Genomic DNA, 18,633 nt, shown 5'->3' on the forward strand with positions numbered 1-18,633 from the left:
TATATTTTATTTCATCTTATGATTAAGTCTTTACTTTGTAATGTTTTGCAGTACAAAAGTCCAACGTGAATTAGAAAACCTCAAATAAATTTGCAATGTCCAAAGGTTAGGATAAGTCCTTTTAGAGAGACATATTATTAGTTTATGGACAAAGCAGCTTGCTAGCAGCACACTCAGGATTGGTTCATACGTTATTTACCCACTTATATTTATCATTAATGATTCACAAGAAGTAATGTCAGTGATAAAAGTTTAGTGAAGGCAAAAATCCAGTCTTTACCTCATGTCCTCTGAATGATTAAAAACATCTCATTCTTCAAATTCTCTTTTCTGAATGATTTTGTTATCAAATTTGGTGCAATAAGTAAATTTTGGGTTTCAACAAATCGTTCAGACTTGTGAGGTGAAGAGGAGTGAATTTCCAGCTCCAGAAAGCCAGTGGCCACCAACCAAAGGTAAGGTATTTACTGGATATTCTCAGTGTGGGGTGCAACTTTTGCTGTTAAGATAAGTTTATTAATATACGGTTGCCCAACCCAAGAAAAAACAGATCATGTGTTGTAAAATGAGCAGAGTCCCGGTGAAAAAAATCATAAAAAAGGGTAGATTTCAAGCCTGGACAGTAAAAAAAGACCAAAAAAACACAACTTAAACCTTTAAAGCTTGGCCGATGAAAAAGCTGCCAGAAAAATTTAATCTTTGGAAAATAAGGTCTTTACGGAATGACAAATTCTTCACAAAAAAAGGCATAAACTTTCGTATGTGAGCATTAATATGTATAATTAATTGATACATTAATTCTACAAAAAAATGTAATCAACAAAAATTAAATCTGAATTTTTTTACACATGGAACTTATAGACGCATGTGGTCTGATTATATACATCAGGTTTTTTTCAGGAAAAATATCAAATTTAAAATGTGGAAGTTTAAAAATCCCAAAAAGTCAAGTGCATGAAATATTATATATTTGGCTTTAAATGGCTAAGAATCGTTTAGAATTAACAAGTAACAAAAAATGGTTAAAAATAAATGAACAATAAATAAATAAAATGTCATTTTGTGATGTTTGGAGTTTGTGTTTTGTTCATGTTTAATCTGAACACTTACATACATACAGACATACACACCCATAGATTCCACACACCCGTAAAAACACATACATATCAGACACACTCACATATTTGGAATGTTCGCTTCTACCTTCTTTCTAATACACACTTATTCCCAATATACCACAGAGAGAGTTTTAACCTTGCCAAAAGCAAATAAGCAAGTAAACTAAGAGTCCATTTATATGCTCTGCCGGAGGAGGAAATCACTTGATGCTCACAAATCCAGAATAAGCAAATCCTTGCCAAACAATTTGAAAAGTAGAGGAAGGATAAGTGCAAATGAAAGTGAGGCCAAATAAGACAAGAGATCCATCCACATCAAGTCAAGACAATAAACTGAGACGCATGAGGTCTCAGATGAGCCCTTATTCAAGAGGCGAGAAAAAAGGAAGCATGAATGAGAGAAACAAGATGAAGAAATAGTTGCTGGGACTCAAGCTACACCCAAACAATTGACTTCTTTATCAACATCTTTCATAAAAAGGATCAGATAAAGTCTGTTAATGTGTGATGGATCAACCAGCGGAAAAACAAGTTGAAAAGAGGACAGATGTGGCCGTAAAGGATGAAGCTGCCATCAAATCAGAGTAAGTAATTATAGAAAATGTGAAATACTTGGACAGCACTTCAAGTTCCCAGCAGAGAAGCATGGACTTCCTGTCCATCTTGGCAGGAAGTGGGGTGTGACAGGAGGATTATCATTCTTTTTCAGGTTCCTTACAACCAAAGAGAAATTTTGTGACTTCGTAGACTCAGAATGGCAGCGACAAAATGAAGCAAAGGCTGGTGGAAATGACAAAACTGGGGAGACGTCTGTTGAACCTCCAAACAACAATGAAGAACGGCTGTGTCTCTCAGTTGTTCAGGTATAAAAATGTAACCGGACTTTCAAAAAATCCATGTAAGCTGATTTTTACTCCATATACTCCATCAGTTAATTATTTTTTTTCATTTTCAGGACAACAGAGTTTGTTCCTATGGAGACAAATGTCATTTTCATCATAACATTGCTGATTATCTGGCCACAAAGCCAGCTGACATCGGGGAAAGCTGCTACCTCTACGACACATTTGGAAAATGCACTTATGGTCTTTCCTGCCGCTTTGCTAAAGCACATACTACACCTGACTTCAAAACCATGGAGAACGCCGAACTAATGAAGGCCTACGAGGGTAGGATCGTGGTGAAGAACAGCCTCAGTAAAGACCTCCAGATTCGACTGAGGAAACATTCAGTGTCCTTCAAGATGTCAGCAGAATATCTCAAAACACTTTCAGACAAAGGAGACAAGAGAGAACAGCGGGGGAACGGTGAGACGCCCAAAGAATCTTGATAGATTCACATGAGGAACTTATGAATATTTAACTTGTGTCAATAAGAATGTCCTTTAGGGATATCATTTATATTCTTTCATGTCCCCGCTCAGTTCTGCTCTCATCATGTGTTCAAATCAGCCTGACTGGTTTGAAATCATACATTCACAGATATGAGTGCAGTAATCAGCAATCAACTGACCCGCGAGCCACAAGGCAGATAAGCAGCTGTAGATGAAGCGATTACGATGGTCTCATCTACAGCCGATCGCAAAGGGATGAATGGATGACACTTCATAGAGCATTAATTTAGACCTTGATTTCTTCTTCTTGATTAAAACGCTATTTCTTTATCTACGTATTCAAATACATTTCCTGTTTATATTCCTACTATTATGTGTTTTGTCTGAATGTAAATACCTTTTTGTGTGAATCTCCTTTGGATTTTATGTGAGTGTGATTATTTTGTGATTTGTTTTTTTTGTGAGTAAACATGCTTTTATTGTAAATGTCTTTCCTTTATTCTGTTCTTTGTTCATATGTAGGTGATGCTTGTGCAGATCCAACAGGAGGGGATCAACAGGTGTCGACTGAAGCACAATTACAGGTACGGACTTTAACCCTGCGCTGCACCTCTTAATTGTGTGTACAGATGATTCTGATGGCTCACCTGGTGTTTTATAAGTATTCACACTGATGTGATTTGTAACAGATACAGGCCAGCTCTAATAAACAGCCTCCAGTGAAGACCATTGGTCCACTGACTGATGCAGACATCATCAAATTGCGTCCATGTGAAAAGAGACAGGTTTCTTTCTGCTCCCTGAAATAATAATTTATTACAATCATATGTCAACTAATGTTAAATTTGTTCGTAAGGAGAGCACGTAGTCCAATTTCCTCTAATGAATGAACCTCATACTAAATTTATGGACTAGTGAAAACAATGAATGTTGAAGCGACTTTCTCTGTCTCTGTTGAAGGTGGACTTCAAAGATAAGCTCTACCTTGCTCCTCTAACAACTGTAAGTGCCAACAAACCAAAGCTGAAGTTTGACTTATTATTTTTGTTGGAATGCGACCAAACCATTTGTTACCATGAATTAAAAATGCTCTTTTGAGATCCGGCGATATTCCAAGTTCTATAAATGCATATGAAGTAAGGTGACGTGATTCCTTCTCTTTCTTCAGTGTGGAAATCTGCCTTTCCGTCGTGTTTGTAAGCGCTTTGGAGCAGACCTCACATGTACTGCGATGGTCATGTGTACGGACGTGCTGCAGGGTGAGGACTCAGAGTGGGACCTCTTGAAGCGGCACGAAAGTGAAGATGTCTTCGGTGTTCAGGTAATATCGTCACAGGAATACAGCCTCCAGACTTTGCTTCTCCTCAAAGAGGAGATCCTTAATGATAACCCCAGTTCTCAAGTCCACCTTGTGTTTCCAGGTGGAGGGCTGCTTCCCCGACACAATGACTCAGTGTGCAGAGCTCATCAACAACCACACAGAGGTTGATTTTGTGGACATCAACTCTGGATGCCCCATTGAATCTGTCTACAAGAAGGTGACTCCTTTTTAGATTCTTATTCAGACTCAGTGAAACCTCCACTGAGCTTTTTGCTTCTTTTCAATTATTTACACAGATTGCAGTTTTAATTTTTTGGAGCTTGCACATGGGCTGATATGTAAAGCTATTTTTAAATCAAAATTTACAACTGTGCTTAATTTAGAAAAGGCCACTTGAAAGTTAAAGCAAAACTGTCACTTTAATTACAAATAAAAGCTTCAAAATTGTGCTCTGCCATATTTTCTTCAATGGTTTATCATTGAAGTTTGCAGGAGCATCAAGGAAAACCTTAAAATGAATTTACCTTTGACCATGATGGCTGTGAGAGGAAACATTGCCATCAGTGTGACACTGTCTAACAGTTGTGTTCCTTGCCTCAACAGGGCGGGGGCAGTGGCTTGATGATACGGACCCAAAATCTTGAACAAATAATCAAGGGAATGAACTATGTAAGACTGGCTATTCTGAACTCTTATTATTGCTGTTTTAGTCAATGAAGTCAAGCAGTATTAGCAACATTAGATCTATTTCTTTGTTTCTAAGGGAGACATGCAATAAAGAATGATTTACACATAACAGTACCATTGGTTTGTATGAACTTCTGAATGAAAACACAAGTTTTTCTGCCTGAAGGTTCTTGATGTCCCTTTAACCATCAAGATCCGTACTGGTTTTCATGAGAATAACCGCATAGCCCACAAACTGATTCCTGAGATGAAGAAATGGGGCATCTCAATGGTCACAGTAAGTCTAAAAACATTCTGATTTTATGATGATTAATTCAGAATAGTCATCTTTTTACAAATCTAAATATAAAGTTGCAAATGTTTTCTTACAGCTGCATGGTCGATCCAGAGAACATCGTCTGTCGACTTTAGCTGACTGGGATTATATCAACACCTGCTCCCAGCTGGCTAGGCCTGTCCCGCTTTTTGGTATGTAAATCATGAAATGCAGAGCTTATAGTTAATAGAGGAAGTATAAAAATGACAACCTCTAAGGTTGTAAAAATCATGTATAGACACGGTGATGTTTGTGATGAGGTGAGATGAAGGACCCGTGTTTATTCCCCCAGGTAATGGAGACATTCTGTCCTATGAAGATGCCATGAAAGCGAAGGAGACTGGAGTTTCTGGTATTGTGATTGGAAGGTGGGCACCATTTAACTATATTTTGAACTAGCATACCAATAATTTAAGTTTGCTCCTCCTGCTTTTGGCATTTGTGCTCTTATACTATTTTAAATAAAATACTACACTTGAACGCTTTAGGTGAAACTATTTGGCTTGTATGTTGTTGTCTTTTTTCAGAGGTGCTCTCATCAAGCCCTGGATCTTCACTGAAATAAAGGAGAGCAGACACTGGGACATCTCGTCCAGCGAGCGACTGGACATCCTCAAGGACTTCACCAACTTTGGTCTGGAGCACTGGGGCTCCGACACCCGAGGGGTCGAGAAGACCCGCAATTTTCTGCTGGAGTGGCTCTCCTTCATGTACAAGTAGGCAACAATGTGCACTTTAGTAGACTGTGTTTATCCTACAGTTCACATAGCAGGTTCATGACTGTTAGGTACAGAAGCATACAGTGAACATACTGTAGAGCCACAAAGGAAACAAACTACATTATCTGTAGTTATTTCATCTGTTTTTAAGACCGAGGAAACATTTAGAATTTTCTTATATTTTGCACAAATAGCAGGACGCCTGCTTGAACTGGAGTGCACATTCCTTTCGTGCCTGGAGACACACCGACCGTCCATCCCATTTACATGGATGAGGCCATGTGAGCCAGCTCTGGACTTCCTGAAGTCCAGAGCTAGGGAGCCTGTTGAGATTATGGGCCGCGTGATGTGCGTGGGCCACCACATTGGTCAACAAACTAGCGGGTCCAATTTTTTGTAACAATAAAATGATTAATATATCTTTCGTCTCTCCTCCATCTCTGTCCCTCAGTTATATTCCAGTTGGCCTGTTGGAGCGAGTGCCTCAGAAGATCAATGAGCGACTGCCGTACTATCTAGGAAGAAACTACCTGGAGTCACTGATGGCCAGTCAGAATGTTGAGGACTGGGTTAGGATCAGGTAAAGAGAAAACTGTCTAAACTCGCAGGAACATTAAACAAAGTCAGGTAGCACGGAAACTGCTTGTGAAAGCGGTTGATGTATATTAATTCACCCACTTTGTCTCTCCTACAGTGAAATGCTGCTTGGACCTGTACCAAAGAATTTCAACTTTAAAGCCAAATCCTACAAGTGATTTTTTTTACTGCTAATAGATATCCATCCTTTATGGTTTGTTTGCTTTTTTACTAGCTGTAGAGAATAAAATTGAAAGGTAAAAAACATCTGTTGAGTTTTCAACAATACAATCAGTGATTCTGCTTATTTGACCTGTGCTCTAGATGCTGCAATTATTATTAATGATTATTTTATCTTGAATTAAATCACTTGCTGTGAGGCAGCAGTGCTTCCCACTGCACCACCATGCCATCCTGCACAAATTCATCAAAAAGTTATATTTCTTACAAGAGACCTCATCAATTGTAATTCCATGATCAATGGACTTCTTAAAACTATGTTTTACTGCAATAATACATTAATAAAGATAAAGCAGTTAAGAAAGCAGTTACTAGTGTGCCTTTTCCTTTATCAAGAATTCAACCACTTTAAGAGGGACCAAATATCAATTCTGACTTCAAAGAAAATCACAACAAAATACATTTTCAATATATATCCATCAGGAACTAATGAAGTTACATAGAAGAATGTCAAACACAATATACATGTCTGTGCTAAATTGTCTGTGCTAACAGAGGTGAACCAGCTTCGGTGCCAACACTAGCTAACAGACATGTCCAACTAATTACAAGACTTGAAAAAAAAAGAAAAGCCACTCAATTGGTTGAACACAAAGTGAAGTATCCTTTATGAAAATTTCACAATTGATTAATCTCAGTAGTAAAGAGTAGTAAACTGTGAGCCACACCACTTAGCGAGTGTTCTCCTGTACAGGATGTCCATACAGGAATATCATGTGTGTTCAACATGAGTGAAGGAACCCTTAACTCAAACACATTAGAGGTTCAGACTTGTATTTTTGTACTTCAAAAAAAAACAACAAAAACAATTATTTGGTGTACTTAGATTGACAAAATAGTTACCCTTTACTGTTTCTTTGCCATTTGGGCTCAATATCAGCCCAAAGTGTAATAAATAGTGCATAATTTTTTGATTAAAAAAATCTTTATATATTTTTATATTTTATATAGCTTTATAATTTTTTTTCTTGATCTGACAAAAACTTGGGCAAATATCAGTTACATACACGTTTCAAACTAAACAATTTCGTGCATCTTAACCTAAGTTGCATCCTGCCAGTGTGAAGTGCAGTACTTCAATATTTAGAGCATAATTACAGAAAATACAATAAATTTTAAAAAACAAAAAAACAACAATAAATAAAAAAAACTAATTAAAAAATGCACAATCGTAGAACATGAGTGATCATACACAAAAAGGGAAACAAGTTGATACCGTCCTATTCTATCAGCCAGCCTTTTTAATCCTCAATTAAAGCCCTCTACCTCCATCTAGCAGTCAGAACGGACAATAACAAACATGTCGGCGCATGTTGATGACGTAAGGGCGACAACTCTCGCGAGATTTCAATATGCACCGTTTTACGGTTGTAAGAGAGGAAGAACTGCGTGTTTCATTCCATTCCGAGCATAAGTAAGTGATTGTAAATATAAAGTGCACATCCTATGATTTTTTTTCTCATTTCTGGGTAATATTGAGGAATTACCAGGAGGCAGGAAAAATTTAATCTCGTTACCGCTAAAAGCTTACGTTGTTAAGTTGGATTGTTTGATTTTGGGTCAAGGTAAGACACGATCTGAACTTCAACTTCAGTAACTTGTAGATAAATAACTTGTAGTCTTAAGTGTCTCTGTATTGTGATCATTTTAAATTAGATGATAGCTGGTTAAATCTCACTCAGAAAAATCATTACCTATTGTTTAGCTATTAAAACCATACAATTTGTCTAAACCAATTTTGAGCAAGTGACTACAACTCTATTACTAGATTTATCTGTTATAATTGTGTGTATTTTTTTTCTCATAGGTGCACAATCAGGCAACTTTACCCTTGCCTCATAAAAAATGGCTGCAAGATTTGGAGTCAGGCTTGTTCTTGGCTTCCGTCACTCAGTGGTCTTGCGACACAGTTCTGACATCTTTATGTCACGGGTAACATCAGCCGTCTATTTAAGAAGACTTTGTAATTCTAATAATAAAAGTAATGATCTCAAATTATCTGTGAACAGAGAGAATGAATCTCTGTTGGACAACCTGAATATTTTGGGAGTTGACGTGACAAAGGCACGCAAACGACAACCTGGCGTGCTTCGTAGAGTCTCAACTAATGAGCAAGGTCTCGCAAAGTTCCTTGAAAGCAAAGGTGCCAGTGGCAGTGACATCGCGAGCATCATATCTCGCTATCCCCGTGCCATCACCAGATCGATTCAGAACATAGACCAACGCTGGCAGCTTTGGAGAGACATCTTTAAGACGGATGCAGAAATTGTGAGCATTGTGACACGTTCACCTGAGTCCTTCTTCCGTTCCAGTGATAATGAGAAGTTGAAGCAGAATATAGATTTTCTGATTTCTTTGGGACTGAACAACACTCATCTCTATCGGCTACTGGCAACAGCACCCCGGACATTCACCAACAGCTTGGAGCTGAACAAGCAGATGGTGGAGCTTTTACATGACATCTGTATTGAAAATGGTGGAGAGAATCCTGTGCAATTTGCCAAGACTATCCTATCCAAAAACCTCTACATTCTCATCCGCAGCACCAGGAGAGTCAAGAAAAACATTAGTTTTCTGGGATCCTCTCTTACATTGAGTGATCCAGAACTGCTTGCTCTCATAGAAGGACCTGGGGCAAGACTTTTGGACGTTTCAAATGAATATATAGCAACTAATTTTGACATTCTCAAGCAGAAGTTTATTTCGCTTGGCTGTCAGCAAGCTGACATTAGAAAACTCATCATACACTATCCATCTCTTTTAACCATTCATTCAGCCATGTTGAACTCTAAAGTGGACCGTTTCTTACAACGGGGAGTCACAGTGGAGCAGTTACTGAACAAGCCCAAGATTTTACAGTACAACATAGAGACCATGATGGGGCGATTAGATACACTAGAGAAGCTGGGCTATGATTTCAAAAAGAATGGCATCAGTTTGCTCGACTATAGTCAAAAGCGTTTTAAAGGAAAGATAGCCCAACTTGCTGCCTAACAAGATGACTGAATGTAATTCTTGATGAAAATGCCACACGTTCATATATTTGTTCATGATGTTACAGAATGCAATTGAATATCTGCCTTGTAACATTTAAGGTTCTGGTACAACTCCAATTCATGATTCAGCATGAATCAATTGGTCCTTAAAATATCAGAATGTAGATAAAATCATGATTCTGTTTTCCGAAGGGGGCAGCTTGGTCTAAGTTTCGTTCAATGAATAATCCAAACCCCAAAGACATTCAGTTTATCACAGAATGCAATAAAAGCAGCCTGATATTCTTACAATCAGGAATTTTCTTTTTAAAATTACAAACAATTCACAAACTGTGAATTAATAATCTGTCGAGTGACTAAATTATTTATATGACTAATATCATTCCCAATCTAGTTATTCAAGGGTGTTATTTCTAGAATACTGACAGTATGAAATTGAACTATAACCAATTATATTAGATTACATGAAGTAAAGAGAAAGAAAATGCACTTTATTAATCCCTTTTAGGGGAAATTCTTTGCATATACTGTAAGTGTGTAAAAGATTATATAAAGTGAAAGTTCATCTCCAAATGGATATGAGAGTTTGTACGTGAAATATTAGCATTGAATAAAAAGAGATTGATTATATTTCATGATGAACTTCTAAACTGTTCGACCATAGCTGAATGCAAAGATTGACTGAAACGTATCCGGAACCATGTTTGACGGCCACATTTCTCCACGGACCTCTGAAGAGTGCTGTACAATCGTGTTATCACGCTTTTGGAATATCTTCATCGAATACAGGTGTAAAATCTTTTCTAACTGTGTCCGTGTCTTTCTTTTCCATTTGATAAGACTTGTAATAATGCCCTGAATTATTAAATGTCATCAGCCGTCAGCGCTAACAGCCGCCATGCTATCTGTTAGCCTGTTCAGATAACTTCAGTGCTCAAGCAAAGGAACGCTGCAGTAGCTGCTAGCTTAGAGAAAATTAAAAATAGCACGCAAACTATTTCAAACCAGATTAATTGCACAAGCAGTTTAAATCACGTGAACCTACGTAAAGTGCACTAAAATAATTTTGTTAGCATATAGTCGTTAACCAGTCCTGTTAAACGTGTTAGCTAGATTGACGACTGTGTTGAAATGTTTCAGGTTCAGGATCAGAAAAAGCCTGTGAATGTGTGATGGATCAACCAGCGGAGGAACACGTGGAAAAGAGGACAGATGTAGCCGTGAAGGGTGAAGCTGCCATCAAATCAGAGTAAGTAACAGTAGAACACGTTAAAAAAAAAAAGGTTGGACAGCATTTTATGTGTTGAAAATGTCAGTTTGTTGAGTGGGAGAATAGAGATCCACACATAATTTAAAATTAATCACACATTCCTGTCTGAAGAAGTCCAAACTCCAGCAGCTCTTAAGAATATGAAGGACTGTTAATGCTTTTTTTTTTCCTGTTAATCTTTTCAGAAATGTTTTATCACAGGTGTAACAATATGATTGCCATTCTTTTCAGGTTCCTTACGACCAAAGAAAAATTTCACAGATTTGTAGACTCGGAGTGGCAAAGACAAAAGGGAGGAAAGGTCAGTGAAAATGACAAGATTGAGGAGACATCTCTTGAAGAACCTGATGCTAAAAAGCTCAAAGTGGATCTTGAGGAGGAAAGCAAAGCAGGGAAACCAGATGCTAAACGGCTGAGGGGACAGAACAAATCAAGGCCGCACAAAAAGCCTACGACCTATGACGAAAAACGGCTGTGTCTGTCAGTCATTCAGGTATGACAGTGTAACCAGACATTCACAAAATCCATGTAATCTGTCCATGGTCTGTCAGCTAATATTTTTTGGTCGTGACTTTCCATTTTCAGGACAACAGAGTTTGTTCCTATGGAGACAAATGTCATTTTCATCATAACATTGCTGATTATCTGGCCACAAAGCCAGCTGACATCGGGGAAAGCTGCTACCTCTACGACACATTTGGAAAATGCACTTATGGTCTTTCCTGCCGCTTTGCTAAAGCACACACTACACCTGACTTCAAAACCATGGAGAACGCCGAACTAATGAAGGCCTACGAGGGTAGGATCGTGGTGAAGAACAGCCTCAGTAAAGACCTCCAGATTCGACTGAGGAAACATTCAGTGTCCTTCAAGATGTCAGCAGAATATCTCAGAACACTTTCAGACAAAGGAGACAAGAGAGAACAGCGGGGGAACGGTGAGACGCCCAAAGAATCTTGATAGATTCACATGAGGAACTTATGAATATTTAACTTATGTCAATAAAAATTACCTTTAGGGATATCATTTGTATTCATTGATGTCACCGCTCAGTCCTACTCTCAACATGTGTCGCCTGACTGGTTTAAAAACGTACACAGTTATAGTTACAGTCATCAGCAGTGATGAGTATAATATTGCTTTTGTGACACTTTATAGGCCCCATGATGAGGAGGCGTCTCATCTGGGGTGTACCCCGCCTCTTGCTAGTAGCCAGCTTGGATAGGCTCCAGCAGACCCGTGACCTTCAGATGATTCAGACGATTACAATCTGTTGTTGTTGATTCTGTTCTTTGTTCATGTGTAGGTGATGCTTGTGCAGATCCAGCAGGAGGCAAGCAACAGGCACCGACTGAAGCACAACTACAGGTATGAATTTCAACCCTGCGCTGTGATTAAGATGGCTCACCTGGTGAGTATTCACACTGATGTGATCTTTAACTGATACAGACGAGCTCTAATGAACAGCCTCCAGTGAAGACCATTGGTCCACTGACTGATGCAGACGTCATCAAACTGCGTCCATGTGAAAAGAGACAGGTTTGTCTGAGGGAAGTCTCTGCTTCTTGAAACAATAATTTTTTTTAAATAATGTGTTAAGTTATTTCATGCTCACACTAAACTCATACTAAATTTGTGGACTAGTAAAACCAATGGATGTTGAAGCAACTTTCTTTGTCTCTGTTGAAGGTGGACTTTAAAGATAAGCTCTACCTTGCTCCTCTAACAACTGTGAGTGCCAACAGACCAAAGCTAAAGTTTGTTATTTATGTTAAAATGCTACCAAACAGTTTTAGCTATGAGCTAAAACTTGAGAACCAATCATATTCCAACTTCTACAAATGCATATAATGTAAGGCTTTGACCTGATTCCTTCCTTCGTTTCTTTGATTTCTTTCTTTAGTGTGGAAATCTGCCTTTCCGTCGTGTATGCAAGCGCTTCGGAGCAGACATTACCTGTGGAGAAATGGCCATGTGCACAAACCTGCTGCAGGGACAGCAGTCAGAGTGGGCCCTTTTGAAGCGGCATGAAAGTGAAGATGTCTTCGGTGTCCAGGTAACATCATTGTAGGATACCGAAGCTCTATTGAGCCATTTAGAGTTGCAGTTGAATATTTATTTTGATGTTATGAATGCATCTTTTGGATTTTTGATGAAAATTTCAGCTCTCAAGTCATGTTTGTGTCTCCAGGTGGAGGGCTGTTTCCCTGACACCATGACAAGGTGTGCAGAGCTCATCAACAACCACACAGAGGTCGACTTCGTGGACATCAACTCTGGATGCCCCATCGACCTCGTCTACAAGAAGGTGATTTTTTTTTTTTTTTTTTTGTGCACCTGGAATCATGATGTCCCAGCTTTCATCAGACATATTGTTTACAGCAGAGTGTTTAAAGCCCAGACCAGGAAATAATGACATCAGTGTGACAGATGGTGCGTCTTTACTCTGTTTCGTCAGGGTGGAGGTTGTGGCTTGATGACACGCACTAGAAAGTTTGAACAAATAATCAAGGGAATGAACTACGTAAGTATGGCTCTTGTTAACTCATTTCAGCAAATTAATACCTTGTTGGCTCTAAATAATGATTCAAAACATTTTTAAAGTATAACTGTACCGTGAAAACTTTCATATGTTTTGGCTGCGATATATTTCTGATTGAAAACATGAGTTTTTCTGCCCGAAGGTTCTTGATGTCCCTTTAACAGTCAAGATTCGTACTGGTGTTCAGGAAAAGAGCAACATAGCCCACAAACTGATCCCTGAGATGAAGAAATGGGGCGTCTCAATGGTCACAGTAAGTCGTTGTCAAAGAAATATTGATGGAAATGAATTAAGTATTTAAAAAAATAGAGTTTAGCAGTCTGGAAAAGCATCGATTATTTGTTATATTTTGTCAGTCTTGTCAAGTTATGTGTCTGATGTTTTCTTACAGTTGCATGGTCGATCCAGAGAACAGCGCTACACAAAGTTAGCTGACTGGGATTATATCAATACCTGCTCCCAGCTGGCTAGTCCTGTCCCACTTTTTGGTACGTCAGTTGTGAAAACGGCAGAGGAGAAATAAGAGGAGGTTAAAAATAAAAAAAAGAAAGTCCTTAAAAAAGGTTTTTAAATGTCAAGGTTGTAAAGCTCATGACAGGAACAGTTGTGCTTGTGATGAGGTGACTTAAAGGAGGTGTTTATTCCCCCAGGTAATGGAGACATTCTGTCCTATGAAGATGCCATGAAAGCGAGGGAGACTGGAGTTTCTGGAATTATGATTGCACGGTTGGTTAACTGTCATAAATCCTATATCAAAAATCAACTGTGGTGAAAGTACTTGTTTGTCAATAAAATACTTTACTTCAGCAGGTAGTTTCAGCTTCTTAGCTGCAGTAATGTCATCGTTGAATTATTGTCAGGCAAAATATCAGCGTTTGGCTTGTTTGTCGCTTTCTTCAGAGGTGCTCTCATCAAGCCCTGGATCTTCACTGAAATAAAGGAGAGCAGACACTGGGACATCTCGTCCAGCGAGCGACTGGACATCCTCAAGGACTTCACCAACTTTGGTCTGGAGCACTGGGGCTCCGACACCCGAGGGGTCGAGAAGACCCGCAATTTTCTGCTGGAGTGGCTCTCCTTCATGTGCAGGTCGGCAAACGGTGCCCATACTGTCAGTAAATTAAAAGCATGATGTTATTTAATCTGTGTTTACGTCACTAAATGTAAAAATACCAGACTTATATCCCAGGTTTTGTTGAATACGGCCCCCTTGTATGATTGAAGTGGGATATTTTAATGCCGCTTTCAGTCCTTGTGGTAGAAAACTATCAATGATTGTATCCCTCAGTGAAGTATGGCATTTTTAACATTGAAAAAGAGGACTATATTTTATTTTCCTCCCAACTCTCTGTCTTACAGGTATATTCCAGTTGGCCTGTTGGAGCGAGTGCCTCAGAAGATCAACGAGCGACCTCAGTACTACCTGGGCAGAAACTACCTGGAGTCACTGATGGCCAGTCAGAATGTCGGGGACTGGATTAGGATTAGGTGAGGAGGAACCTGCCTAAAGCTGCCAAAGGAGCATTTTATTAATCAAGCCACACTGCAGATTATCTGTTAAATCATTTGATGTATTTATATTAATTCACTTTGTCTCTCCCACAGTGAAATGCTCCTCGGACCTGTCCCGAAGAATTTCAACTTTTTGCCGAAACATAAAGCCAATTCTTACAAATGATTTCTTTTCCTAATACAAATGAAAATGCTTGACGTTCTATTTTAGTTTGGTTTTTATGTTGCTCCAGAGGAAAAATATGTAAAGAAAGAAAAAACTTTTGTTTTTCAAGAAATAAAGACAACACTTGACCTGTGCTGTAGACACTGCAATAAACAATTATCTGGACTGAATTATTTGTCTGTACTGATTTCAATATTCATGATAAAATCTGTTTCACTGGCATTCTATGTAAAATTTAACATAATGACTTCATTCTACTTGTGGAGATGGGTGGTTACTCTGCGACATTTGAATGAAGAAAGCATTATCAATACAAAAAGCAATATTTTCTTATTTCAGAATGATTATCAAATGCACATGCAAATTACTTATGTTTTAAATTTTCTATCACAGAAATGTCTATATAATAAGTTTAATTTCTAATAGAAATTGTGTAATTTCAAAGTATAATGTATAGCCTGGAAATTAATATATATACACGTGTTCAGCTCACAAAATTAACATCCAAGATTATAACATTATGCATATTCTCGTACACATTCAGGAGGACTTTTCCTTTTCGAGATGCGTCCTTTCCTGTAATTCTGGAAGGTTTTTTTTAAAATTTACACAGGTGTGACTTTAATTGAGAGGTGTGTGCTCATCCACTTTACCAGCTGCGATCAATTGTCTTCACGCCTCTACTTGTAGCAGCGACAGGTTCTGTCTTCATCCGGCAGCAGGAGGAGGACTTTCGCTGGTATTCATGGCTGGGCTCAGGCTTGAGGTGCTGCTGCTGGTCCTGACTGGGACCCTGCTGCTGGGTCCAGTCCACGGATGGAAGCGCATCAACAAAACTCAACTATTTGATTTCTCTGATTTGGCGTGGTGGGATGAAACACAGGGTGTCATGTCGCCAGGTAAATGATTACCATACTCCTTTGGGGTGATGGGATTGTGTTCCTGCAGGACAGGAAATGACTGGAGGGGTTTGAATTAGAGTTTAAAGGGCAAAATGTAATGTTTAAGGTAGACTTGGCAAATTATTCTTGTTCTAATTTCTAAATTTCGCTCCAGTTGTGGAGGAGGAGGGTGACGGCTATGATGAAGACTCTGTTCCTGAGTATAGGCTATCTGAAGGTGAAGGTACTGCCACCATTGAAGACTTTGACTTTTTGGATGAGCATCAGTTTGAAGTGGAAGCAGAGAATTCAGGGCGTACAAACCGGGTCAGCGGTGCTAAAGATGGACTCCAGGTGGACTCTGAACCTCGTCCAAGAAGCTGGACTAGCAGTACCAGTCAAGCATCTTCTGAGTTAGAAGCTGTTTGCAATGACAAGGGCTTTGTGATTACCCTGCTGACCAGTCCATTAAGTGAAGTGAAAGTTTTGGGTATGTATTTTTTTTTAGTCTTCCCTTTTTCTTAGAGCATACTCTTTATTTGCTGAGTGTCATATTCACTTTTTTAGGCTCTAAGGACATGCTGCTGGTCACTGACGCTCCAGAATCTTGTGGATATGAAGTTGACTTTTCCCTCAACACTTTGACTGTACCCTTTACTGGATGTAATGTCAAACATATTGCCAACTGCTATGTAAGTGACAAAACTGCAGGACTCTTCAATCTAAATCCTGAAATTGTGGCTGCATCAATCCACTTGTACAGTGTGGTTCAGGTCAAATGACCCACTTCTGTGTTATTCATTCCAGACAAGCATTTACAGCCTGCAATTATTGTATGATGATGAGTATGGTGAGACAAAAGTTGCCACTACATCTTGTGAGGAAAAGAGAGCCAAGTATGATCCGAGTCTGTTGCCTGATTCCGGTGACCGGCCCTCACCACAATGCCTCCTCAATCCAACGATTCCACCAACTGTCTCAACAAGTTCCCAAACTTCCACGCAAGGTGAAGTTTTTGAAAACTTCACCTCAGTAACTTTAATATCATTTAATATTTAGTTCCTTGTTTTTTAATGGAGGATTTAACCTTGCCGCTTCAGATTGCGCTGTAGCCACAGGGGAGCGGGTGCCATGCGGTCAAGCAGGAATATCTTCCTTAGACTGCCAGATGATGGGATGCTGTGTGGACTCTAACACGTCAACCTGCTTCTACCCACTGGATGGTAAGGCTTCATCTCAAAATGTGGTGTTAAAATGTCGAATTTGTTTTTTTAGGATGTAAATTCCTGCTTTAAGTCACTTGTAAGATCCGTTTTCCCCTTCTCATTTTAGTGTGCACCGCCGATCAGCAATTTGTTTTTGTCATTCGCTCCACATCTGCATCCGTCCCAATTGACCCCAGAAAGCTAGTCATTCCTGGGAGTCCAGACTGTAAACCAGTCATTGTTAATGATAAGGTTGCCATCTATAAGTTCAATGTGACAGAATGTGGAACCCATTCTTACGTAAGTTAAACTTCTTTACAGTACAATGGATGTCCTTTGTCTACTGATGTTTCATCGTTCAGCTGGATGGATATTGTTATGGATCAAATTGTCTTATATGTGCCAAATATGTTCTAATCCAAGTGACAATCGTCCATTTTAAATGTGAACAGACTTTCACCTTTAAGACACTACATTGTTTTCGTATCCTGAGATTTTAAAATGCCTGTTTAATAATTTGACAGGAAGTAGGTGAAACAATGATTCATTTGGCTGAAGTGCAGACTGTTGTCAAAGCTCTGAACCTCAAGTATGGCATAATTACAAGAAGTGATCCACTCAGGTTAGTGGGTTACACTTCCTGGCACTATGCTAAACAACATAGTTTATATCATTATGTGCATGGACAGTTGGCGCTAATAAACTCTTGTTGTTGTAGGTTCATGGTTGAGTGTCGTTACAACAAACTGAGCAGTGCTCAGCAGTCTCTGGCCAGTGTTGGGTACATGGTCAAAATCCCACCTTCCAGCTTGCAATCATCAGTCCTTGCCAATGGCTTGTACGGTGTTCAGTTGAAGATCGCTGAAGGTTGGATGCATAAAAAATTTCCACAACTGTCCAGTTTTATCATAAATCGTAAAATTTTCATATTTGATCATTTGTCCAACAGATGAAACGTATTCGAATTACTATCCCAAGACCAGTCAGCCCTTAAGACTCCTCCTTGGCAATCCAGTCTATCTTGAATTGAACCTCTTGTCTCCAAAACCAGAGGCAGTAATTCTTGTCAACTATTGCATAGCTTACCCTCGCTCTGCAAAGAACGCGCTGGTGATGGTTTATAAAGGGTAAGCATGGCCATCTTGACTCGACGGGTAATTAAGACATCTATGGTCACGTATGCTGGATTTCCCTGTAGGTGTGCCAATCCCTACGATCCAAATGTGTCCATCCTCCAAGTGAGCGACCTGCCCACCAATCGCCACCAGAGGAGATTTGTGGTGAAGGCCTTCCAGTTCATGGATCAAAAGACCAACAAGTATCTTGATGAAGAGGTGAGGTTGCAGAGAATTATATGCCATAGTGGACATGATGTTCATCAGATCTTTCTCATGAATTGAAGGTGATTACTCAGTGTATGAATTATGCCCCCTGCAGATCTACTTCATGTGTTCTTCAGAAGTTTGTGTGCCGACAGAAAAGACATGTGAAGAAAGATGTTTTGATGGAAAGGTGAATCTCTAAACTCTCGATGTGTCCGTACTTTGTTTGAATGCTTTTTAATTATTTTTTTCTTTGATCCAGACAATAATTTGAAGTGGAAGACTTCTGAGGATGAACTGAAAAAAATAAAATCTTTTTATAGTACATTTGTGTGTTTTGTTTTGTTTTCACATTTAACTGATGTTGTCTTTTTAAATGCAGATTTTGTGGTCTTGGAAGTCGTAGCTCTTCTGTCTCCTCATTGGGTC

At 39.1% G+C, this 18,633-nt stretch overlaps 3 protein-coding genes across 3 annotated transcripts; all 3 read left to right on the forward strand.

The window, feature by feature from the left end:
- Positions 1–303: 303 nt before the first annotated feature.
- Positions 304–6,591, forward strand: LOC137607727 (tRNA-dihydrouridine(47) synthase [NAD(P)(+)]-like). The gene is made up of 16 exons (XM_068333668.1): positions 304–455; positions 1,600–1,702; positions 1,828–1,981; positions 2,074–2,425; positions 2,974–3,035; positions 3,141–3,236; positions 3,412–3,453; positions 3,620–3,772; positions 3,873–3,989; positions 4,376–4,441; positions 4,626–4,736; positions 4,831–4,927; positions 5,068–5,143; positions 5,303–5,491; positions 5,946–6,074; positions 6,189–6,591. The coding sequence occupies exons 2-16, from the start codon at positions 1,626–1,628 to the stop codon at positions 6,247–6,249; spliced, it is 1,782 nt and encodes a 593-aa protein (XP_068189769.1). The 5' UTR covers positions 304–455; positions 1,600–1,625; the 3' UTR covers positions 6,250–6,591.
- Positions 6,592–9,326: 2,735 nt separating this feature from the next.
- LOC137607726 (tRNA-dihydrouridine(47) synthase [NAD(P)(+)]-like) lies at positions 9,327–14,956 on the forward strand. Its single transcript, XM_068333667.1, has 16 exons — positions 9,327–10,095; positions 10,447–10,555; positions 10,808–11,069; positions 11,162–11,513; positions 11,883–11,944; positions 12,026–12,115; positions 12,266–12,307; positions 12,480–12,632; positions 12,768–12,884; positions 13,035–13,100; positions 13,261–13,371; positions 13,510–13,606; positions 13,769–13,844; positions 14,019–14,207; positions 14,478–14,606; positions 14,724–14,956. Exons 1-16 carry the CDS (start codon positions 9,975–9,977, stop codon positions 14,794–14,796), a joined length of 2,049 nt encoding a protein of 682 aa, XP_068189768.1. The 5' UTR covers positions 9,327–9,974; the 3' UTR covers positions 14,797–14,956.
- Positions 14,957–15,541: 585 nt separating this feature from the next.
- LOC137607741 (zona pellucida sperm-binding protein 4-like) lies at positions 15,542–18,497 on the forward strand. The gene is made up of 12 exons (XM_068333685.1): positions 15,542–15,695; positions 15,853–16,167; positions 16,245–16,369; positions 16,485–16,602; positions 16,778–16,900; positions 17,010–17,182; positions 17,407–17,504; positions 17,601–17,749; positions 17,832–18,009; positions 18,081–18,216; positions 18,320–18,394; positions 18,467–18,497. Exons 1-12 carry the CDS (start codon positions 15,542–15,544, stop codon positions 18,476–18,478), a joined length of 1,656 nt encoding a protein of 551 aa, XP_068189786.1. The 3' UTR covers positions 18,479–18,497.
- Positions 18,498–18,633: the final 136 nt, after the last annotated feature.

The sequence above is a fragment of the Antennarius striatus genome, chromosome 14, assembly GCF_040054535.1.
Source record: "Antennarius striatus isolate MH-2024 chromosome 14, ASM4005453v1, whole genome shotgun sequence".
Classification (NCBI taxonomy): Eukaryota; Metazoa; Chordata; class Actinopteri; order Lophiiformes; family Antennariidae; genus Antennarius; species Antennarius striatus.